This window comes from Mixophyes fleayi, chromosome 5, assembly GCF_038048845.1.
Source record: "Mixophyes fleayi isolate aMixFle1 chromosome 5, aMixFle1.hap1, whole genome shotgun sequence".
NCBI classification, from domain to species: Eukaryota; Metazoa; Chordata; class Amphibia; order Anura; family Limnodynastidae; genus Mixophyes; species Mixophyes fleayi.
The window spans coordinates 231,260,713-231,286,770 of NC_134406.1; the positions used below are offsets into that span (position 1 = coordinate 231,260,713).

At 39.7% G+C, this 26,058-nt stretch overlaps 1 protein-coding gene across 1 annotated transcript in view; it reads right to left on the minus strand.

Annotated features, from left to right (window-relative positions):
- Nucleotides 1–26,058, minus strand: part of CPA6 (carboxypeptidase A6) — an 87,512-nt gene that overhangs the window by 34,730 nt on the left and 26,724 nt on the right. Inside the window, exons 2-3 of the mRNA XM_075211380.1 lie at nt 8,633–8,708; nt 1,643–1,767 (exon numbers count right to left, since the gene is read on the minus strand). Coding sequence (XP_075067481.1) covers nt 1,643–1,767; nt 8,633–8,708 — 201 coding nt within the window. The remainder of the gene's footprint in view (nt 1–1,642; nt 1,768–8,632; nt 8,709–26,058) is intronic.

Sequence of the window (26,058 nt, forward strand, 5' to 3'; positions counted from 1 at the left end):
CCTGCATTTCAAGGAATGAATACAGCAGGCATGAGGGCAATGTCAATTCATTCTATGTGGTGTGGTTAGGATGCTATAGGGAAATTCCGCCTAACCTCTTTAATTAATTAAACAAACAACAAGTCAGACGCTAAATGACTTGGACAATAATAATAAAATTAACACTGGCTTATCAAGCTGCAGCTCTTTTAAATGTGTACTGGAGCTCGAACAAAAGAATATATCAAAGGGAAAAACACACAAGAGAGAGCGCTAAGTTAAAAGTAATACATATTTTAATAAATAGTGTAAATGACATATAAAATGTAGTAGAGTATACACTCTAATTCATTATTGGTGGAGACAAAAAAGTCAAATCCCAAATGCTATTAAAATTTCGATTCATATAGCCCACATAATGATGTGTCAAGGGGCAAACAAATATAGTACTGAACGTCCACAATTGTGACTCCTATAGTTACCACTGTTGCTGGATTTCAAAAAGAGAACAGTTACGTGTGCATCCAATCACCTGCCGAAAAGGAAGCCAGATATATGTCCGATCTCATACACTCTTGAAATATAACTCCCGTTTGACACAGTTCTGTGTGAAACCAATCATGTGTATCAACCCTCAAGGGTCCCGTCTAACGATCTCCTTAAGGGCCGCAACCTGCGGGGCAGTGTCTGCAAAGTCCATACCTCCTTGCGGGGGGTCCTGGTGAAGACAACCTGTCCCGTTAGACTCCGCGCCTCTCAGTAGAGTAGTGCCAAATTAGACATACCTGGGGATCCTATATTTCAGTTTCAGATCATGACAAAAGTACAAAAAACTCTGAGAAACAGGTGAGGACTAAAAAGTCCTCAGTTCAGTGGGCCCCGTTTCATTACACCGTCTAAGAGTGATGACCGACATGGCATAGTCATTGTTTTAAAAACTGCACGTATGCATGCAACTAGCTAGCACAGAACATGTGCATGCAGGTTAGATAGTCTATAAAAAGGCTAGTGGCACACATACGTGTAGTTTTTAAAACAAAGACTATGCCATATTGCACATATGCTTGTGCGTACATTGCAGTCTGTTCTGTCTGTCTGCTTAAGGCAAATACCATTTAGGCAGAACGTACTTACACCTAGATTCCAAACTAAACTCATCTTGAAATCCACTTCCATTTGAATACAGCAAACTTTCAAGAACTTTTGAAAAATACATCACACAGCAATGGTAGGATCCTTGTCCCAGCCAGTTAGTGTAGGTGTAGGTGGAGGGATAGCAACACCTTCAAAAGATTGTAGAGAGACCGTGCCTTCTCTTTGTACATTCTAATGCACCTCAACCATCACTACAACCACTACTGAATCATTGTTAATTTTTTAGGAATTTTTTGAAAGCTGCTCATTTGTTGTTGCATGTCATTCATTTTTATTAAAAACCTATTAGGTACTTCTGCGCAACTCTCCTTTTTCCCTTTTGTATGCATGTCATTCATGCCTAACCTCCCATAACATCATTGTGTCTGGGACCTACCTCCGGGATCTCCAAGAGTGCAGGTCCACATAGTAGGCAAGCATGATGCATGTATGTACCAGATCACTAACTCCTATATCTGGGTATATGTAAATATAAGCATAGTGTTATAAAATAGATGGCGTTTCTTACTTGTGCTCTATGTTGGCTTGTCGCAGGTAGGAGAGCAGGGCCACGGTGCTGTTGTTTGACGTGTGCACATCCGTTACTGTGTTTTTCCAGATGTTGCTAATGCTGCTGGGCTGCCAGAGATCCACCTGCAGTGCAGGAACCAACCTGTAAACCATATTGATGTAAAGTATAGACTGACACAGACTTACTCTATATTATCTTTTACTACGGCCTTGGAGGCCCAATATAACAAGTTCTATATGTCCGTATGTGGACTGTACACCTTTCAAGAAGGCTTTTCATTAACTGAAACCCAAGTGTCTCATTTTGGGGAAAGAAATCCATGAAAGGTGCCTCCAGAATGGCCGTGAGATTACCTCAAGATAAAAAAAAATTCACAGAAGTAACACTCATTTTTGCTTGCGCCCCATAGAGGTGCGAGCAAAAATGAGAATTACTTTTTCTCGGTCAGGGGCTGGGGCGCCCCCGGTGCTATCAGTGCTGCTGAGCACTTTCACTGCAGTACTTCCCCAGCGAGCTGTAGTCTCCTTACTGAGATCTTGTGAGTTTCACTCTCACGAGAACTCCTCAGTAAGGAGCGTACAGAGCGCCGGAGAAGGAGGTAAGCGCCGGTGGTGGTGGGGGGGGGTTAGGGGGGGGGCCGTCAGCTCGGATCACGGGGGGGGGGGGCGGCAGCTCAGATCACGGGGGGGGCGGCAGCTCGGATCACAGGGGGTGAGGGTTCGTTCAGCTCAGATCACAGGGGGGAGGTGTTCAGCTCGGATCACAGGGGGAGGGGGGCCCTCACGGGGGGATGGAGGCCCCCTTAGCCCAGGGGCCTCCATTCCCTTAATCCGGCACTGAGTACAGTGATAGCCCAATACACTTCAGGGGCCTCTAACCTTTGTAATGGCCGCACATTACCGTTAATCACAGTAATGCGTTAAAACAATACATTTCATTAAAGAGAGAGACACCTATCTGTAATAACATATAAGCAGACATTTAACAAGTTATAACAAACAAAGCTTATACTAAATCAGGAAGGGGCTGGGGGCTGCTGATGAAGGCTCAGCCGCCTGTTGCCCATCACTAGTACAATGAAAACAATTGACTTTTTGGTTGCACTTAAATGCAATATTATTAAATGAGCCCAACTGAGATTTTTTTTTACTGTTTATTTTGCACAGAAAAATTTGCAATTGCCATTCCAGATAAAAAGTGCTTGCATCATTCTAGTCAATGTTTAATGTCCTCTGGATGTTTAAATAGAATTGTGGCAATAATTTATATAAATACTTATTTTTCCTTATTTTGTATTGGAATTTCATCCAGATAAACCAAGTTCTAATATTTTCCATGTGTGTTGTTTAATTGTTTTTCAGAACCCAGTCCCTAAAAGAGGGACTGCTTCCATTGTGCAGATATGAGGGCTCTGACTCCATTTATCAGGTCTAAGTGGTTGAAATTCAACCTGCGCTCCACTACCAAATACAGCAAAAAATACATCCTAATAAAACATACACTAAATGAAATTGAAAAAATACCTCTTTATTAATCACGTGAATTAGGCGTAAATGCTAATACCCAGATGGTACAAACACTCACATATTTAACAAACATTATTCAATTTTAAAAATAAAAATTCTAAAAAACAACTTCACTGACAGATGTATTATACCAAAATCTGGTTAAAGTGATTGTAAATCTTTGCCCTTAACCATCTAAACATTTTATTGTTCCTAGCATAACCTTGAAGGAGGAGGGATGCTGCAACATCCAGGGGTAAATTTATCGAGCTGCGAGTTTCTAGCGGGTTTGAAAAGTGGTGATGTTGCCTATAGCAACTAATCAGATTCTAGTTATCAGTTATTTAGTACATTCTACAAAATGACAGCTAGAAAGATAGATAGATAGATAGATAGATAGATAGATAGATAGGTAGATAGATGGATAGATATAAGATAGATAGATAGACATATAGATATGAGATAGAGAGATAGATATAAGATATATAGATATGAGATAGATAGATAGATAGATAGATAGATATATATATAGATATAAGATAGAAAGATAGATAGATATATAGCTATAAGATAGATAGATAGATAGGTAGGTAGATATGAGATAGATATATAGATATAAGACAGATAGATAGATAGATAGATAGATAGATAGATAGATAGATAGATAGATAGATATAGAAGTTCATTTTTCCATCTATTGTGGTAAGAAACCTCTGCTCAATTTTCTGTGCACCTATATGGGATGGAAGGGAAAAAACATTAAGGAGATGTGTCCCCGCAGACTGTTCCGGAGAAATTGAATTGAATTTTTTTTTTATTGAATAACAAGGAAGGAAGAATAGTTTACAATAAAATATATAATCAGATCTAATCAGACAAGGTATGGTGTATTTGTACAAGGTTCACAGCATGCTCCACCTTCCATGTCAATTTTAAAAAATTATGTTAATGTCCAGAACAGAAACCATAAAAAAACAACAAAACAATAAGTTGACTAACCAGCGGGGTTGTACGGAAAGATAGGAATATCACGTCAAGAGAATCAGGCATCAAGCTTGGAGAGATCAGAGGGTGTGTGCAATAGGGGGTGCATGGCTGCTCTGCAAGACTGAAGAATAGGAATGGGGACATGTATGCATCATGACAGCATATAGAGACATCTGACAGATTATGGTGGGCCAATCTTATGGGTATTCATAATTGTCATCATAAAAGTAAAGACCATGTTGTGGATTCAAATATTTTCATGATGATCTCCTGGGTTTCTGGTGGTAGAGACTCGATGTACGGGCCCCATTTCATCAAAAATTTCTCCACACCCTTCTCTATTTGTGGGAGAGTCGCTCTCCTATCAGAATAAAGGACCTCTAACAGTTTTCACTTCAGAGAGTAAGGTAGAAGAGACAGATATCCAGTATTCTCAAAATAATTTATTTTGCGACAGTCACTATGACTATTATTATTGGTGTCATAGGCAAACCGAGGGGGGGTTCCAGAAGACAGTCTGGTATGCATGCTATAACATGTGCAACTGTAAGAATGTATTTGTGTTCAGTAGACATTAACACTAATAAATGTATTTAATTTTTTTTTCTTCAGTTATACTGTTTTACCATTAATGCCTTTTTTATTAACTGGTTGAATTAAATATATATATATATATATATATATATATATATATATATATATTTCTGTGTGTTCTTTGGTGAATTTATAGTCCACATAGTGGTTGGAGGTATCATGCAGTGTCTTTTATATTAGAGCACAGCAGACCTACACCCAAATTCAACAGCGCACATATCTTGAATTCGGGCATGTGCGTTTTAAACGGAATGCAGGTTGCGTTCAGAATGTGTGCCTTGATGATTCAGGCCCTATATCTGATACTGGTGTTAAAATCAAGCACAAAAAAAGCGAGTTTAACATGGGTGAGAAAAACCATATAAGTGCTCTCTGATGCTGCTACCGCCAGTAAGGACTGCCGCGCCTTACATGTCAGGACAAGCCACTTCTCAGGGCTTGTCCATCTGTACGATTCTTCCGTCTTCACTCGGTTGACTCGAGCTCTCCAACAGAAGTTCCATACCAGCATCCTGCGTTGCATGTCCACATGATCCGGCGGTTCTGCACATGCACAGATGTCCAAACACAGTCTCTGAACCCTGCAGACATCTGTGGATTACTGGCCTCACTACTGTTAAACTTTTTGGAACCTCAATTGCTTAAAATTGTTTTGCTGTGTAACAACTTGACTTTGGATTGCTGGACTTGCTGTTATTAACTCTTTTGAAACCTTGATTGCTTAAGATTGTTACACTGTGTACCGACCTAGCTCTGGATACTGGACTTACCGCTGTTTAACCCTCTGAAACCTTGCTTAACCCGTACGGTTGTACTGTGTACCGACCCGTCTGGAACTATGGGCTATGTTATTGTAAAGCTTAATCCTATTTTTGTCTCCCTGACTGCATTACCCGACTTCATCAAGAACTTGGATCTCTTCTTCTCAACACCACTCTGGAACTGCTTTCCTAGAACCTTCCAGGCTGACATCTGGGGGTCTATTTATGACCCTTCGTTTTTTTCACGTGATACTTTTCAATCCTTATCTCCTTGATAAGGATTGAAAAGCAACGGCAATGTATTAAAAAACTTCTCAGGGACAGCAGTGCCGATAACCTGCTGTCCCTGAGAAGTGACTCACCTGATCATTGCAGTCTTTTCTCAATTTTGAAGGCTGCGGTGATCTTCTCTTTTTTTTTTTTTTCTTTTTAGTTAGTGCGCTGCGCCGACCGAAAACTTGGTGCAACTTTCGCGCTGTCCAACTCTGCTCTTCACAGCAGAGCTGGACAGCGCAAAAGTTTTAAGATATGTTAATGTACGCCAGCTTCAGATGGCGCCAGCTTCAGAGGGCGTACATTAACATGTAGAAAAAGAGAAAAAATTCTCTTTGAAGACTTTCATACATAGCGTGTCAGAATCACTAGGTGGAATTGATGATACCTGCCAGCAGTTGGCGCTACTGAGTACTGAGGCGCGGAGTCTAACACGCCCCTGGTTTTCACCAGGAACCCCCGCAAGGAGGTATGGACTTCGCTGCAAGGGACGTGCAGGTCGCGACCCTCAGTATCAGTCAGCTGGCGAGGTAACAATTGAGGCAGCGGTGAGAGCCCACCAGGATGCAGGATGGAAGAGTAGTCAGCAAGCCGGGTCAAAACCAGAGGAACGGATATAGCCAAATCAGAAGCAGGAGAATGGTCAGGAAGCCGGGTCAATACCAAATATCAGTCTATGCCAGAATCAGGAACCAAGGAGAAGTCAGAAACAAGCCGGGGTCAGAATCCAAATAACAGCAACACAGGAACAAATGCTGGAGCAAGTCTGAAGACCTAATACTCTGGCACTAGACATGTGTCAGAGGCTGCCTTATATACCCTAAGGTGCCTCCTGATAGGGTTAGGGAGATTTTGGCGGTAAGACATGCTGGCTGCAGACAGGTGAGCAGAGATAGCATCCCGCTGCTAGGCAACAGGACGTGGTTGCTTGGAAGGTGCAGGCGTCCGTCTCCTGCACCAAGTGTCAGTGCGGAGACGGGGCCTGACAGAGCGGTTCTGAGCACTTCCCATAGACTGTTAAGGGGAGTGCTCAGAAAAACTATAGGAAATGCAAAGCAGCAGATATCTGAGATATCTGCTGCGATGCTTCAATAATACATAGCAATTTCACGGTAAACCCCCAAAAACTGTTGTTTTCGGGGGTTTACCGTGAAATTGCTATGCATTATTTATTTAACACAGGGGGAATGTTTGATAAATAGGCCCCCTGGTCCTTCTGCTGCATTGTCAGTCTAGACTCCAGACCCACCTTGCTACCAGGCATTGGAATCCACCCACTGGAGACAGATAACTGAAATTGTTTATTGTTACCGTGACACGCTGGGGCTTCAAACACTAATGTAATCACACACCTCGTTTTCCTCTGCATCAGTTTCGATATTGCAAGCAGCGTTCATTAACGTTCAGTACAGTATAACAGAGGTTTGTTTGTTTGTCATGTGAATGAGCCCTACAGACATACTAATGTATTTTATCAATGTGCTGTATTTTTAAAGCACAGAAAACCAAAAATGTATGGGCCAACAGCACGCATTTCGCTGTGGGGCATTATTTATTTGTTTATTTTTTATTGCTTTGAACGTTTTTTTTGGTATCACCCTGTCCTATCTTCTTGTATGTTCTTTTCATTTTAATCTAACGAAGAATTCAAACTAGAATGACAGCAAGAAAAATGCTGAAGTAGTAAAGTAAAAACAGATAAAAACAATAAAATAAATAAATAAAACAAAGCCAAAACAAAAGTTATTTAATCCGGGCAAAAGTAGGAAATAGGAACTTCCCAGGACAGACAGGGTCTCCTTTTGGATGTAATTGGTAATAGTGGAATGCAATATATAGGGAAGGATATGCAAACAAAAAAAAAGATAATGGAATCCAGTCGTTTAGCCAGCTCACTGAGTGGATGGATCTGCCTGTGTTTGGTCCAATTTTAGATCTTGGGGCCTGATTCATTAAGGATCTTAACTTGAGAAACTTCTTATTTCAGTCTCCTGGACAAAACCACGTTGCAATGCAAGGGGTGAAAATTAGTATTCTGTTTTGCACATAAGTTAAATACTGACTGTTTTTTCGTGTACTTGATAGCTTATTTGTACACTGAAATTTAAAGTTGATATTTGTGTGCTACATGAAAAAACAGGCAGTATTTAACTTATGTGCAAAACAGAATACTAATTTGCACCCCTTGCTGACCTGCTTGATCCTAGTTCCTGTTCTTGTCCCTGTCCCTGTCCCGTGGACACTCTGTTGGATTTCCCGTGTATGACCCCTTGCTTGGATTTGGACCCTGCCTGTTTGCTCGTGACCCTGACCTTTCTTGCCTGTATCTTAGACCTTGCTACCGTGCCTGTGACCTCTGATCTTGGCTTGTCTATTGGATTCGCTGTCTGCTGCCGGCCCTCGACCCTTGCCTGGACTTCATTCTGCTTTCCTGGGTTCTCCCCAGCCGGTACGCACTTCACGACCCTCTGTTAGTCTGCGGCCAAGTCTGTCCCCACCAATAGGGGCTCCAGTGAACACCAGACTGGCAGAGCAGACTCTGGGTTGTGCTGTACCGGCTAGAGGGGTTCCTAACACTAACAGTCCCTATTTTATCCTGATTATTGAAGTTAGAAAGGGGTGGGTCCTTTTGAGAATGTGGGTTTTGATGGGTGGATCTGGGTGTGGTTTGGGTAGATATTGGTATTATTTGGGTAGATTATGGGAGAGGCTTATTGATAAGGGATGAGAATGGAACCATTTCAGTTGACTCCTTGGGCAGCACAATCCTGATTATTTGTCAGTCTTGTTCTTGGTAGGAGCGCCCTTCAGTTCTGCAATATACATCATTAGGTCATTACAAGTTTGGAAGAAGGTGACCGGCTTACCTGCAGCTGGCGATACATATTCTTTAATTCATCAGCCTCTTTATCATTTTTGGGAACAATTCGTAACACTTTGTCACTGTCAAGAAGCAAACAACACAGCATTGAAAATAAATATCTCACATGTCAGATAACACTTAAAATGCAGTTTGGGCCTCGTAAAATGCATCATAGTGATAACATCTTAGTATATCTCTAATACATAACAAACACAGTGCCTGGAAGCAATGGTGATTATGATTTAGATTTTCTTCTGGTGCAACTACAGAGTAAGTCGCAAAAAACAGACATAAAGAGATATTTGAGGTCATTTATAAACCAGCAAATCTATAATCATGGAGCTTGTTTTATTATTATACTTTGACTTTGCACAAATGTACTCTGTGTATTAGTGGATTCATAGAAAGGAGCAGTGTCAGTGATGTCACAATAACTCAAATGAATGTCTTCGCTATTTGACCTGCATCGAATCCCATCAGGACACTGTCCTAAAGATGTGGTTGAGCATTGGCTATCTGTAATGCAGGTGGAGGTAATACTTTGCTTTTTAACAAACATAATGTAATAATTTTATGTTAATAATAAATAATGTGTTTCACCTGGATGGTGCATGTTTGAAAATTTTAATTTTCAGGTTTAATGACCCTTTAATAGATCTAATCTTATATTGCACTTGAATGAAATTGTACCGTCAGTTTCACAAAACCGTTTGTGAAGACGTGGCTGAGATACTGAAGTCTTGACTGTTACAAAGACAAACAGAAAAATAGGGTAGCCGGCTCCTGGTCAGACAGGCGCATGTGTAGAACAGCCATAGGGCTAGATTTACTAAACTGCGGGTTTGAAAAAGTGGAAATGTTGCTTATAGCAACCAATCAGATTCTAGTTATCATTTATTGAGTACATTCTACAAAATGACAGCTAGAATCTGATTGGTTGCTATAGGCAACATCTCCACTTTTTCAAACCTGCAGTTTAGTAAATATACCCCTTGGTGTCAGAAGTACTAAATTGCAGGGCTAAAGGATTGTCAAGGAGCAAAGTAGAGGTCAAGGCAAGTAGCGCTCGATTAGAAACAGGCTAATAAGAAAACCAGTAGCACACCCAGTTATATGCTATGGCAGGCAAAGAAATTATGCAAAGTTTGGAGTTATGAAGCTGAATTAACTCCAGAACAATGCACAGGGTGTGGTTGCATGTTACGTATGATCACCATAAGTAACACAGTTAGTGAATATATTGGTGACTGTTCCACAATAGACACTTGTAACTAGATGGGTACATCCGTATAGGTTCAGTAGCCACGGAAATACAAATGTGACAGTGGGACACATGTCTGTACAGATAGAGTGATGCTCAGCATGTAACATTACATATATCAAGTGTCCAGAACATCACAAGTGGTAATGGAATGAACAGACATCGATTCTTTATACAGCATAAGCTGTGCTTGACATGCTCACCAAAGATAGGTATCCTCTACATATTAAAAATCATTGATCGCTCTGTTACATTTTGGTAATAATAAATGTTTAGCTTACACTGTGTCTTCTGCTATTGTTTGTTCTCTAGTTCCAATATTTATTTGTACTATGTTCTGTTTGTGTATTGCCAACTCAACAGTGCTGTGTAATTTGTGCCTCATCATAAATAAATTATGATGATTACAGTACACTGATTACTTCCTGCTCCTGCCTGTTTCACACAGCTGCTGTGTGTTTTTCTTTGGGAGAAAAAATATAATGTACCAAGTAACGTTGATTAAAATGGGATATATCTGTCCCTGTTCCATTTACACTAAATAATAAAATGTAAACCATGGGTAGAAATACAACGACCCAATCACAGTGTACCACGTTCAGGTGCTTCTGTGTGGGAAACCTCTGCAATTCTTACTACTCTTAGACATTTTAGGAATATCAAGATTAAGGGAATTCAATTTAATCTAATGCATATAATTTTGCAGCAAAAATTAAAATTAGTTATTTTATATTTGTTTGCAAATCAAATAATGAGTAAAGGATAGTTCTTACATCTTGAAATGTATTTCCCACTTAATAGTAAATGTAATAGTGAGTATCTTAGCCATAGGACCCGTTAATTTGTTCTGTTAAGTCCCTGATGAAATCAGATGGGGACCCTAATTTCTGAGTAGGCCGTAGCACAGTCTCTGTTGGCCCTGCAAGGTTGGTGATGATGTGGTAAGAGGCAGTGCCAATAGGGCTAGCTACTCTGCCCAATTTTATCTTTTGCCACAACACTACAAAATAAAAGGGTGCCAGGGGTGGAAAACAATTCAAAAAAGGTGGGGTAATGGCATACTTACCAACTTTCTTCTGTTGGCTTCCGGGAGCCAGTCGGGGTAGGTGGGCGTGATGGGGGCGGGGCTCCAAAATTTGCGTTATTTTGGACCTGCTCCTGTGACGTAATGAGGCAAACGCGTCATTTTACAGCAGGGGCGAGGCGTTTTGGACCTAATTCTGCCCACTTCACTAGAAAGTGGGCAGATGCGGGAGTCACATGAAATGCGGGAGTCTCCCGGACATTCCGGGAGAGTTGGAAAGAACGGGTAATGGGGGTGGGAATTACTTTTAAAAATAAGGGATAAAATTGGAAGTAGCCTTAAGTGTATCACTACTTGCCTCTTATAGTATACACTACTCATGCACCAAAGGTTTTGCTGGTTTGTGTAAGGTATAACAAAAGGGCCATTCTAGTTTCTGCATCAGGCAATATATGCAACATAATTTCTACACACACCTCTGACAAAAGTGGGTCAATATTTTTTCATAACAATTGTATCTTTTACCTGGAATGTCATTTAGGAGAATGGCTACACTGTCAAGGAGTGTACCCTCCCATGTGGCTATATTTGTGATCTAAATATAATATTCAATTAGGTTGAAAGTTGAAAAAGATATTTCTCAGAAACATTGTTTTACAATGCCTCATGATAAATGGCATTATAACATGCTGTGTCTCCTAAGGCTCAAGTTTATTACAGTTTTTTTTTATATCAAGGCATGTATTTTTATCATTTATCGCACCGTTTGCTTCCGTTAATTCTCTTTCGGTGATCTGAATATATAACTTGCCTTGCTCTAACTCGTTATCTCATTATCTGTAAGATCTTGTTCCTGTGATCCTGTCTCTCCTTGCTTTTATCAGCTCTCATACAATGCAAGTTGCTATTCGTGAATTTTCACACAAACCTTTTTTTTATAATTTGCTTCAGTAAACCTTGGCAGACAACACTCGATATTTGAAACAGATAAACAAAAATGCTTTATTAGGATTCCGAAAAAATAAACCTTTAGTGCAGCAGATAAACCAAGTTTAGTTTAATTGTTGTTTCAAATGAATCTAATAAAAACTAATAACTATGTTTTACAAATCCCCTTACTGACTTATCATGGTTATTATTAAATAAAAGCAGGTGGAGTTTCCCTTCAAGTTCTTATCATGCCCAGAAGACTAATAAGCATGGTATGACAGCGTGACATTACTCCAAGGAGCAGTGAGGGGGGATGAATAAATGTATGAAACCTTTCAAGAAATACAGAATAATTGAGCGGAACATTCTTTTACTATTCCTTTATTATTGAAAAGATTTTTCTTGTTATTATAAGATACCAAAGATCAAACCTCTGAAAGAGTTTATTATGCCACTTAAGTTTATCGAAAGACTATATGTCATGTGGTGCGCTGATTATCCTGTGAATCTGTATGCAGTTTTAAATGATTATACAATATATTGAATAAATTGGTGTATGTAAAATCAGCTAAACTATATAAATGGTGGTATGGATTTCTGAGTTAGTAATTGGCTGCTGTGATCTGCCCTGCATATTATGACTAATTATTTGGCAAAAAATGAAATTACAAAAGCTTGAGAAAGTTATCAGAATATCTGTTTTTATTGCTAACGTAATGCAAAAACTGCAAGCTAAACAATTTATACTATCAGTTCTAGTAAACCCCACGGGCTTTACATATCATGTGCCATTGAAGATTGGAGTGGTGAGATGACAGAAATGCAGAGGGACTCAGTATTAGAGATGTGCACAGAGCCCTGTGTTTTGGTTTTGGTTCTTAAACCATCTTCATGTTTTGGTTTTGGCCAAAAATCTTCATTGGTTTTAGATGTGGATTTAATTAAACATTGTGAAAAATATGTACAATCATGTGCTTTTAAGCTGTGTTTGTTCCTATATGACTATTGATAGCATCAACATTCATTTACAGTAATTTACAGAGTATTTTCTAATGATCTCTTCTTCACTGTCAAAATTTTGACTGGCTAAAGTTAGTGACAGAGCAGCGGCAAAAATACATGTCAGTTTAATAAAATATACAATCCCTATTAATCATAGTGACACAGCAGTGTGCATAAAGTGTGGAATTCCACATAGTTACTACCTCTTGCTTCAGTTGGTGGCATGGCAGGTCATATTTTTGGAAGCTGCTGCAATGATCTAGATGTGGTCGCTGAATGACGAAAATGCCCCGAAATTTTATGTCACAGACAGCATATCCTGCACCGATGTCTCATTTGTGTAAGAAATTCGGAACAACCAAGTTTTGGTTGCAAAGCATTTTACAATCACTATGAAGCACAGAAGCAGAACACTGACTGATAGGATGGTCATTTTAGACAAGTAGATAGACGAAGGTGGGTTGTATCCAGAAGAAAATGGTGGAAGACAGACCACGCACCCTATATATTTTTTATTTTCATTTTATTTTAAACCTACATGTCAAATATTTACTTAAAATTATAAAACCTCATCATAATGCCTGCAGTGCTCAAAATGTATTCATAGCTAGTGATAAAGTTTTTTTGCATGGGAAACATAACAGAACAATCGTTACAAAGTGCAAAACGAAAAAGACAAAAAATTACACACCTGCAAACAGTAGTAAAGTGTCAAACACTTAACAACTACAATAAAGTGTCTTATCATAAAGCCATTCAATTCATAATATGGACCAAACTTTTCACATAGGTCCAAATTGTGTATTGAAAGGTTTAGGGCTTTTTCATATATATTAGTGCTCAAAGTGTTCAGTGTATGTTGAGTGCACTGAAAATAAAGCAGACTATGGGATCAATGAAGTCTTGGTTGCATATTAATACATACTAATGTCCAACATACCATGAACACTACAAGCAGTTCTGGGGCAGAGGTCAGAGGAGATATGTAAGCGTGCCCTGATGGCTTTTAATTTAAGACCAGTAATATGTCATTCTTATGGCATGTGCAGAAAGACAATTCTGGATACCATGATGTGATCACCTTCTCTGTGAATCCAAATATTCTCTGTTTTATAAACCAACATAAAAACCATATGGGGTTTGTCATCATATGAGCAGACAAGTCATTGATGTATCCCAATTCCGTTAACAGCCCCAAGGCCACCATCTCCTTGACTTGGTCATACTGGTCATTGGGTATGAGGTTGTCCCCAAGCAGCCAGGAATAGCCATTGAACGGAGCACAATATTTTGGTATTACCATCCGATAACAAAATCTCACTCAATCACAGGCACTGAAGACACTGAACACCACTCAAAGGAAACTTAACCTGCATTGTCTCACTGCTCCACCTTTGAGACAAGAATGAGTGGGGCTTGTGGAAGTGTTCCAGCAATTTCTGTTTTATCGTGGGCATGCAGCCAGTGCACACTGAATGGACAGCTATATAGCAGCTGTGTTTTGGCCATTTCTGCAGCATACAAGGATTTCACTTTAGAATAATGGATAGCATTAGTGGAGTCCGCTGGAATTGGAAAATTGGATGCTGCATTACGTACTAATAATGAGGAGGTTGATGGTGAAGGTGTTGACAGTGAAGATTGCATGAGGTGTCTCTCCATTCAGCTAGCTGATGCTGGACTGCTTGTTACTACACACAATGTTCCTCCTTTTGCAAAACTATTTGAATGAACTCACTGCAAATGACGTAACAGAGACGAGCTGCCTAGATCACCCTAACAGCCTCTACTTATTGTCGCATCACAAAGGCTACAGATGCCTTGATAAATGTTGGCTGGGTTGGTATAAAAATATTTCCATACACAAGAGGTGCTTTTTTGGTCTTATGCTCTGGCATGACAATGGGTTTATCATGGGCATGAGGTGGTACCACTGGTGGCTGCCTTACTTCAACATCATCATCAACCTCCTCATTATCTTGTTCATGTACAACACATTGATTTTCAGATCCACAAATACCCCCTTCACCCTCTTGCACATTAACAAGTTCCAAAGAAGCATCCTCATTTTCTATGTCTAAATCATCATCATTACTAATCATCCTCACGTTTCCAAATGGTTGAGAAATTTAGGAAGTGGGCTGCCTTATAATTACAGTGTCAGAATCTGAAACATCAGACTCACATATAGCACTCATAGATAATCTTAGACTCCTCTCAGGACTCTGTGAGTGCCCACATTGTTCTTCAGCCTGAGTGTTCTTTTCATGCACTGATATGGCGGTTTTGGAGGTGACAGACCTACACTCTGAGCGAGAAGGTGGTGCATGGGAAGTTAAGGAAGGTGCATTACCATGTTGGGCACTCTCTTTTGCAATTGGCATTCTAGTACTTGTACCAGAAGTAGCAGGACCCCTACTAGCAAAAGGCGGGCATGATCTGAGCCTTTTCTTGCCACTGTGGGTGGTGAATGTTTCATTCTTTTGGACAAATCACCACGTTGATCAGAAACTTTTCCCTTAATCCTTACGCCAAGAGCTGATATTTTCTTTGAGATTGACAAACAGGGTATGGATTTTGACCACTCTACTTTTTGAATTTTGGATCTTGAGCACTACACCTTTTTCCCACATGAACTTTTTTCTAGAAGAGGTCGAAAAAGTATTAATACTGGCAATACTGGTACTGGGATGCTCCTGATCTGTAGACTGATCCATGGTTGACAAGAGGAGTAATGTTACTTTAAGTTTGAGCTACTTGTAGCTGCCACCACAGCAGCTGAATGTCCAATGAGAAAGGGAAGGAGAGAATGTTACCTTTAAATTCTTCTGACACTACTCTACAATACAATTCAAATTTAGACAATTGGTACTTACATTTTTTTTTAAAAAAAAATTCTGCTGATGCTCAGAGTCAAAGAACACTGTGTTTTTTTGCCGCTTACTAAAGATGTCACTGATGCTGCTCCTCACAAAATTGATTTCAGCTTGATTTTAAAAGCAAGAAATTTATTTGTTTTTTGGATTGTGCTGCTCACAGTCAAACAGCTCACTGTTTTTTGTCCATTAAATAGTTCAGATGTCTTTAATATATATACTATAATATCATATTAAAGTCAACCTCCTCCCCATGTGCTATCACTTCTAAAACGGCAGATGAGAACAGGGGAGAGGGTTATATATAGAAGATACTGATCAAAATCTCTTGAGATTCAACATTTTCTGGAAATTATGTTTTGCCTTGATTTCAGATCCAAATTTGGCGCGAGAAACCATGACTCGATTCGCCTCTGAACCCCAAAATTCCGATATGTCGAATCCGAACCTCTCATCTCTACTCAATATATATATATATATATATATATATATATATACATACAAGTTAACCCGTGCATGATACTCATGCATTTTTTTGTCAAATAATGTCAGTATACCAAATTTCAGGTCATTCGGATGAGCCCTACAGTATGTGCAGGTCCGCTCGGCAGTGACAGACAGGGACAGTGTGCTGCCCGGCTGCTCTGATTGTGTTTAAAACACAATCAGAGCAGCCGGGCAGCACACTGTCACTGCCAAACGGACCTGCACATACTGTGCAGCCGTCGGCAGCAAAACCCTGCTAGGGGGGGGCAATTGCCCCGATCGCACCCCCCTGGATCCGCCACTGTACACATGTGTGTTCATGAGGTAAAATTACCTCACGAAAATGAGTTTGACCCCTCAACTCGTCAATAATGTCAGTATACCAAATTTCAGCCCTTTTTGAGGGTTTTTTTCCACACACACTAAGAATTTAGTAGGTCAGTTAACCCGTGCATGATACTCATGCATTCTAGTCAAATCAACCTACTTAAGGTGTTAAAAACTCCCCACTGTCACCCCCGGCAACCACCAACCACTCCCAACTGTCACTTCTCCTTCAAGAAATATATAGGTCAGTGTATAACTCTGCCCAGCAGGTGGCGTTGCAGCTTGGGTTTTTTTTTTCCACACACACACAGACAGACTAACACACGCCACTAGACATTTATATTATAGATATATATATATATATATATATATACATACCTGTTGGCTTTTTTATAAACACACCTAATTTAAAAGTTCTAGAGTACATTGATTACAGTACACTGTTTTATTAGCATGGGGATAATACATTTATCTACTATTATTGTCATTTATGTTTAACATGATTAAATTGGTCATTAGTTTGTACTGTTTTATTAACTTGTTATTTTTACAAATGTTTTAAGCATTCATATATATTTAGGGTTTATGTTTTTATGTTTTTTTTATCTTTTCAACTATTTTAATCTACAACTACAATCATTTTTGTTGTCTGTTTAAATTGATCATTTTGATCATTTTAAATGGATGGCTTTACATATTTGGGCAACTATATGTCAGGCGCCCATCCCCGCACATTCAGGAAGTGCCAGGGGCGGTTGCCTTCCTGTGCTGACCAATTGCGTCCCGTTGCCTAGCAACAGGACGCATCTGTATTTTGGGCCCAGCGGCTGTCGGCGCATGCGCGGCTCCTCCGCGTCTCCATTGCTAGGCAACAGCACGCTCTCCTCGCCTTCCTGTGAGTGGTCATCTGATTCTGACCGCAAATCCCACTGCCACCAATCAGAATACAGTGTGTACTATTTAAGGGACTCTCTGGAACCATTAGGGTGTCAGAGTATCAAGGTCCCCTTATGCTCCAGCGCTCCTGTCTGTGTTCCTGCACTCGGATTGTCCTTTTGGTTACTGACCCGGCTATCCTGACACTGTACTTGGATTCTCCTTTTGTCATATCTGGATCTCCTGGTTTGACCTCTGAACTCCCTGACTCTGCCTTTGCCTTTCCCTTCGGTACCTATTAGTCTGCATGGTTCTGATCTGGATTGTACGACCACACCAACTCTCTCTACCTCTCTGGTGACTACCTGGAAGGGCTCCCTGGAAAAGACCAGAGGCGCGTTTAGACTCCGCGACTCCTAGATTAGCAGCGTCAATACCAGTTGGCGGTATATACATTCATCCCACATAATAAGGGATTAACATTTGTAGAATTCCATTTAACACAAAGCAATAAGATATTAATTTGTTAAAAAAAGTTCAGTTTATATATATATATATATATATATATATATATATATATATATGTACATCTAGATATCTTCCTTCATGTTGACTTCATAATTACTTTATGTTTACCAAATGTTTTTATTTACCAGTGAAAGGAACAACCATGGTTTCAAAATTTGTGCCTACTTATGCATATCAGTGTCTGGTTAGTTGGGAGGTGTTTTTTATATGTAACACCTTAACATTTTCATAGATGTTTTATTTACATGCAATATATTGATCATATGGGATGGTGGTCAGGGGAGGGCAGGCAAATTTATATTATATATTTTCTTTAGACGTTAGGAATTCTGATAAATCTTTTACTATGTTTATTATTTAACATTTATTTAGCAGTTTAGCAGTTTATATTGTGATATCTGCATTTGCATCTGCTTGATAATCCTGCCATTCTGTTCATGTTTTTTATGTATAAATTAGGTTTTTAGATTTTTTTAGTAGTTAGTTTTGTGCATACTCTATGTATCAGTTTTATGCAACATGTTATATATATATATTTGTTCAATGTGCTATCCACATTTGTGTAATAGAATCAATTTGCATTTGCATTGGTAATTCATGAGAGACTTTATAATTCATTTCATTGTCTTTATTCATTTAATAATAGATTGCTTTTGGTAGACTAGTGCTCTATTTATTTTTTTCTGAACCTTAAATTTGCCCATAAAGTAAATAAACATAAGATTGACTTCCTTGATCTCGATTAGAAACTGACAAAACAAGCAAGATTGTAACCAGTATTATTTTTTCAAAACAGTAGATATCAATAGTCTTCTTATTCTGCATTTATCATCTCGCAAAATGAAAGAATAATGTACCTTATTCATAATTTCTGATACTTAGGAGCAATTGTACCAATGATCATTTATAACAAATAACAAGTTAATAGCAAGCTAAAATATCCTCTAAGTGTTAGGACTGTGAATAAAATTTGTGTAGCTCTTGCAGTACCTCTGTTCTACCAGAGGTGCTGCTGTTGTGAACTTTAGTACATTATCTGTCAGAGTTTTCTTCCTTTGCTCTGATTACTCGCACTCTGCGCTGTGCTAGTCATTAATTGTTACCTGAGAACAGTGTTCTCAGGTAACAAGAGAACACTAGCAAATCAATGATATTCGGCGACTTTGCCTGCCAAATTTAAAACGGCAACTTATTTCAAGGCAAGTTTTGCCATGAGGCACATTGCCGTTTAAATGATGTGATGAGTTCTCGGTACAGTGCTGCGGAATTAGTGGTGCTATATAAATAAATGATGATGAACATAACTAAATTGTATCATCTTACCAGGGCCTGTGTTACCATGTCTGGCGCCCCCCTGCAAAAAATAAATTTATGCCCTCCTATATAAATTATTTGTTCATTCAATAATGCTTTTCTTCTTTTAATACAAATCATACAATAAACTTTAATAAATACAAATAAATATATTAAACAGCGAACATTGACTGTTATATGAATAATATAAATGAATAATATGTATTCTTTGTAATAAAATTTTATATTTTTGGCAAATTAATTTGGTGAGCTCCTTCATCACACTGTGCCCCACCCTTCATCATCAGACTATGCCCCCTCTTTCATCCCACTGTGCCCCCTATTTTGTCACACTGTGCCCCCTCCTTCATCACACTTTTGTCCCTTCATCACACTGTAGCCCCCTCTTTCATTACACTGTGCCCTCCTTCATCACATTGTGCCCTCTTTCACCACCTTTATTATCACACGGTTCCCTCCTTCATTATCACATTGTTTTACCTCCCTTCATCATCACATTGTTTCACCCCCCTTCTTTATCACACTGTTTCCCCATCCCCCCTTATTATTACACTGTTCCCCCTTCATTATCACACTGTCCCCCTTCATTATTACACTGTTCCTTCCCTTCATTATCACACGGTTCCCTCCTTCATCATCACACTGTTTCACCCCTTTCATTATCACACTGTTTCACCCCCTTCATTATCACACTTTTTCCCCCCCCCCTTCATTATTGCATGATTTCCCCTCGTCATTATTGCACTGTTTCCCCCTTCATTATTGTACTATTCCCCCCCATTCATTATTGCACTGTTTCCCCACTTCATTATTGCACTGTTTCCCCCCTTCATTATTGCACTGTTTCTCTCCCCTTCATTATTGCACTATTACCCCCTTAATTCTTGCACTGTTTACCCCGCTTCATTATTGCATTGTTTCCCCCTTCGTTCTTGCACTGTTTCCCCCTTCATTATTACACTCTTTCCCACCTTCATTCTTACACTGTTTCCCCCCTTCATTCTTACACTGTTTCCCCCTTCATTCTTGCACTTTTTCCCCCCTTCATTCTAGCACTTTTTCTCCCCCCCTTCATTCTTGCACTGCCCCCCCCTTCCTTTTTGCACTGTTTCTCCCCTTCGTTCTTGCACTATTTCCCCCTTCGTTCTTGCACTGTTTTCCCCACTTCATTATTACACTGTTCCCCCCTTCATTCTTGCACTGTTTCCCCCCCTTCATTCTTGCACTGTTTGCCCCCTCTTCATTATCACACCCCCCCTTCATTCTTGCACTGTTTCCCCCTTCATTCTTGCACTATTTCCCCCCCCCTTCATTATCACACTCCCCCTTCATTATTGCACTGTCCCCTCTGTTTTTGCTTAACTTTCTATGATCTTCTCCTCTTCTTCTCTTTTGTCTTCTTCCCTTCTGTGCTGCTCCCTGTGTGGCTCCTCAGTGACAGTGTTGGGATGTGATGACTTCACGTCCGACACTGTCAGTGAGCAGGGAGCTCGGAGCAGAGAAGAGGGCGCCGGATGCCACCAGTCACTTCTTTATTTTTAATTTTTTTAAGCTGGGTCTGTGGACAGCGGGAAAGGCAGGTGGGAAAAGTGCCTCTCACGCATGGTGTCCACCTCCTCCACTTACCGCATTCCACCGGCCCTGCATCTTACTCTTACAACACACAGTTAATCATGACACTAAGTTTCAAGAAAAGGCTATGACAAATAAAAGATAAAAGCAAGAAATTGAGATAGATATAGTTTATTACAACATAAAAAAGAATATTGTGACAGAAAATTATTATTAGGATTTCACTGTCAGTAGATTCAACCTGGGTAGTAAAAAGAGTTAATTCTCTCTAAACATTGGGATGTTTCACATAAGGACATGATCTTCTATAAAGTCCTGACAGAGCTTAGATTGTATATAAATAGCTGGCAAATTCTAAATCATTATTGGCCCCTATCTTTTGCTAATTTATAATTCTATTAATAGATACAAGTGGAAAGGATGTTATCCATGTTCACAATGCTTTATGTGTAGATATATGGATAGACATAAAAAAACTTTTTCATGGTCAAGGTTAGAGCTAATGTGATTAGAGGACTAAATGTACATGATATACTGATTTACCTAATATAATGTGGTGCGCCAATCATATATTAGTAAAACAAAACAACAATTAAAAATTAGGAAATATATATAAATAAAATTAGCAATGGATTCCCTAATCATAATTTAAGACTAAGAGACCTCACTTGTATTCAGCCTTTATAAGCTCTCACTCATACCAGTCTTTGTATGAGTGAGCAGAGTTGGAATTTTGTTTCTCTTGGTGCTTCAAGAGATTTGTTTTGCTTGCCTGTTTCTCGACTTTGGTGTTGTCCCTCATGATCTGCATGCTCCAACCCATTGACTTTGGATTCGTCCCTCACAATTCTGCCTTCTCCAACTCATTGTCTTCAGTTTTGTATCTCATAAGTCATCCTCTCAGAACTTCATGGCATGGCTGGTTGTGGTGTGTCTCTGATAAATACACCAGCCAAGTGGTTCTCTCCTGGGAGCAACCAGCACAATGACACTATCAAAAAGAGAATATTTTTTGGGGGGGGATTTGGATATTTTTGGATTCATCAAATAAATACAAATACTTATAGAGGCTTGGTCAGGCCATGAGAGTGGCCTATATTTTGATTCATGTCCTGGAGGGGGACAAATGGAAAATGTCCTTCAGCACAAATGATGGCCACTAGAAATACCAGGTTATACCATTCAGCAGTTGCAATGTACCAGACATTTTTCAACCATTTGGATTTACTACTGGAGACATCAGTCCTCATCTTCATATGCTCATTATCTCCAGTAGGCTTGAGGAACAACATGACCATGTGAGAGAGATATTGCAGAGGCTCTTGGATAATTGACAATTTGTCAAGATCGATAAGTGTTACTATAATCAGTCCAGAGTGAGTTTCCTGCACTCATAATTTACATGGCATAGAATTGGCACTGGTGAAGCTCTCTGCTGTGCTTGATTGTGAGAAGGATCAAAGCAATCCAGGTTTGTAGGGTTTAGCAACTACTACACATGTTTTAGTAGCAATATCTCGAGAGTTGTTAGCCCTGTAGCCACCTTGACTAAACAAAGAACTTCTAATGACACATGGACCCCCAGACAGTGTTTAGATACATTCAAATGTCTCTTCACCTCTGCACCCATACTCCAGTATCCTGTCCACAGTCAGACTTATTTACTCGAAAGTGATGCATCACAGTATAGAGCAGCGACTATGATCTCCCAGGCTAATTACAAGAATGTACTTCACCCCTGCGCCTTCTTTTCAAAGAGGTTTACCACTGCTGAAGTCAACTATGATGTGGGAAACTGGAGTTTCTGGCCATCATCATGGACCTCACTGAGTGGAGGCACCATCTAGAGGAGGCTAGATTCCCTCTCTCTATTCTCTCTAACTACAAGAACCTGCAGCATATTCATGTGTCAGCTCAGATGGTGGATGTTATTCTTAAGCAGGTTTTACTTTATCATAACATACTGGCCTGGATCCAGAAACGTCAAGGTCGACAGACTCACCCTTCAGTTCACCAGGAAATGATTCGTCATTGAGAGGAAAGCCATTATATCTCCAGGCTTGATTCTGTGAGCAGCAATCTCTTTGGAGTTGCTGCACAGGATCCACGTGAAAACAACACCACCCACCAATGTGTCCAAGCCACTGAAACGCAAGAGGTTTGTTTTGCCTGGCTGTCTGGTACCATGTGTTTGTGAACAGGTCTGTGCCATGTTTATGACTTAGTTATTAAATAAAATGTAATGCCTCCAAAACTGCTTTATGCCAGCACTGTACATTTATTGAAGACCAATGGAATACCCGCCAAAATAGCCAAGTGTGCTGCTGCTTCTAGCCCATAGCAGGTGGATCTCAACTCCCCTATCATAGTCCCATGTACATGTGTGTTTTTTTCACCCTTGAGCAGAACAGGGATGGGAACTTTACAAAATCTTGCTATGCAGGCCTCAAATATCTTGTTACAACCTTGTTAAAGACCACCAAATGCCGCTACTGTGACAAATCCTGTAGATTTGGAATCATGACATTGTTGGCAAGTCATTTTCTATCTTTAAATTTCTACTTCAGTCATTGTTTACCGCAGATGTCTAATCTTCCTTATATTTTTAAGCATGTAATTAAGCGTACCAAACAGCTTTTTAAATGGAGACTCAAGTGCTTGAAGCTTAATTAATCACATAAAATTCCAGTAACTGAAGACATAACATTAAATGTTAAACTCGTTTTGCTCTTACCAGCAATTATGGTGATTGCCTTTGGCATGTTTGACTTCTCTATTGTAAAGAGCATGGTTAATGCTAGCTAAACATGTTCTGGATTTGCTGGCTAGTTTGGGAACTTTAGAATAAACTTCCCAGTCATCTGCTCATGTGTGGCCCCAAAACCATTGTCCAGTTTGATCAACATCTGATTGGACAAGGTTTTGATTGTGTAGGATAGAAAAGCAAGCAGAAAACATTGTGATGTGGTCATTAAGTGGATGTGTGACAAATTATCCTTTACATGTGTAACCAATCTCACCAAGTATCAGGTCATTTTTGGTTGCATTAAACAACCCAATCACAGCACGTATGACCAGTTTAAGTTTGAGAGAAGGTGAGTGCTATTTAGTTTTATGGTACAGTTGCTGTATTTGTGGGTTAGACAGCAAAAGTTTGTAAACTGTTGCTTCCACTTGCCAGCAACAAATAAAGAATCAGCAACACCGCCATCTTGTCTTTGTGACATTCCTGTACTGCAAGTACATTTGCAGCTGTACATGATAATAGCAGGACTTGTATAAGATCATATAAATGTTTGTTCTAAAGCTATCTTCAAACTGTTCTTCTCCTTGTATAAAAACACAGCGCTGGAAACTTAAAGCAAAATACAAATATATACCAGGAATGAGTGCTTATATATTCCCCAAAGCTGCCAAAGGTACACAGGAAAGACCACTGACTTCCCAATAAAAACATGCAATATGGAACAAATATTGTATACCTTCCAGCGCTAAGTGGATCAACATAGATCAGAATTCATCAGTGCCATAATCATATGGAAAACTGTACAAACAAAAATAAAACAAACATAGAGTAGTATTGTCCAACAGCATAGATAAAGGTATTCCTACAAGATGTGCCCTTCTCCAGGTGTTTAAATATATATAACCAGCTGTAAATATGAACCGCGTGAAGCGGTCCCCTCAGGGGATCCGCTTACAGAATAAATTCTTGTATCCAGCGCATATATAACCCTCTGCTGGTGTTGATGATATTTCTTCTCCCAAAGTACTCCAGCATGCAGCATATGATACCAAAAACAAAAATGCTCATAGCATAATTCCATTTAATAAAGACATAAATACAATAGATAAAAACAGGAACTTGTAGTTCTCCTATGTGCGTACCATGGAACAATAAAGTAAAGCATAAACAGTGAGACGAGGTGGATTACCCGGGTCCAGCCCTCTCCTCATTATCGATGCACCACAAGTCCAGGTAGTCACACAGGTTGTCGTGGGTCCACCAACGCATTTCAAGTCCAAACGTGGATTCTTTATCAAGGTAACCACTCTGGGCAATGTTCGTTCCTATTAAAGCCACTCCTCCTGGTCACATGATACATTCAGCGTATCAGCTGTTACAAATACTACTATTTCCTCAGTTCCCAAGCGTGCTGCCCTGGTGCACTCTTTACATCCAATCTCTCTCCTAGTCCTTTGACCTCTACTAGACAACACTAGAGATATATTCAATCTGACAACTCCAAATATTGTAGAAGAGGACCTTATCTTACATAGGAAGCAACCAAAATTCTTACCTATTCTCTAATCATCTTTAATGTTGATTACTGAAACTTCCTAATATCTGGTAGTCTCCTCACCCATCTATCCCCACTTTAATCCATCCTAAATACTGAGGCAAGAGTGACCTTCCTTCCTGGTCATCTTTCTCTCCCATCTCCTCCACCTGGCTACTGATGACATTTGCAGCAACCTCAGGCACCCCACAATCCCCACTATCTGCTCATGTTCCTCCTTTCACCACAAAATGTCCCACCCACCACACAACTCTAACCCATCCAAACTCATTCTCATCTCTCCACTTTCCTATACCCCTTTTCCTGTGCACTCTGAAGTGGTAGATCTTTCTGCAACAAACCTCCTATTCCTATATCATTCCTTCTCTCTCCTTGCCATTACTAAAACTCTGACACTGGTTTCCCTGCTGCTATCTCCTAGGGGTTTCTCTGCTTCATCCACACCACTTCACCAAGTGACTGACAGAATAGTGGAGTAGACTCTACTTCTCATGATTGCACCTTCTATGTCATCCTTCCAGTCATCAAACTTCCATGTCATCAAACTTCTTTGAAGTTCACACCATATGTCTCTTCCCTTCACTCCACCTCGCACTGCGGTCAACTATCACTTCCCAATATCTTGACAATTTTGTCGGCTGGCTTTCTCACCTTTCCACTGACATACCTACTGTTATTATAGGGGATTTCTACATTTCCATTAACAACCCTACTGGCACTGCCGTCTCTAAACACTTGCTTCCTTCTGTGGTCTCTCCCCCTGGATATCATCTTCCACCCATTGCAGTGGACACTTTGTGGTTAAGTGTAAAAAGTGGTGCCAAGCTGATGAGCTACAGTGGTGTCCATATTATTCTGCAGCTGCATGTTTCAACAGTAAAAAATAAAAATAAATGCAATCGTAAAATGCTGAGATAAAACTTAATGTTATTT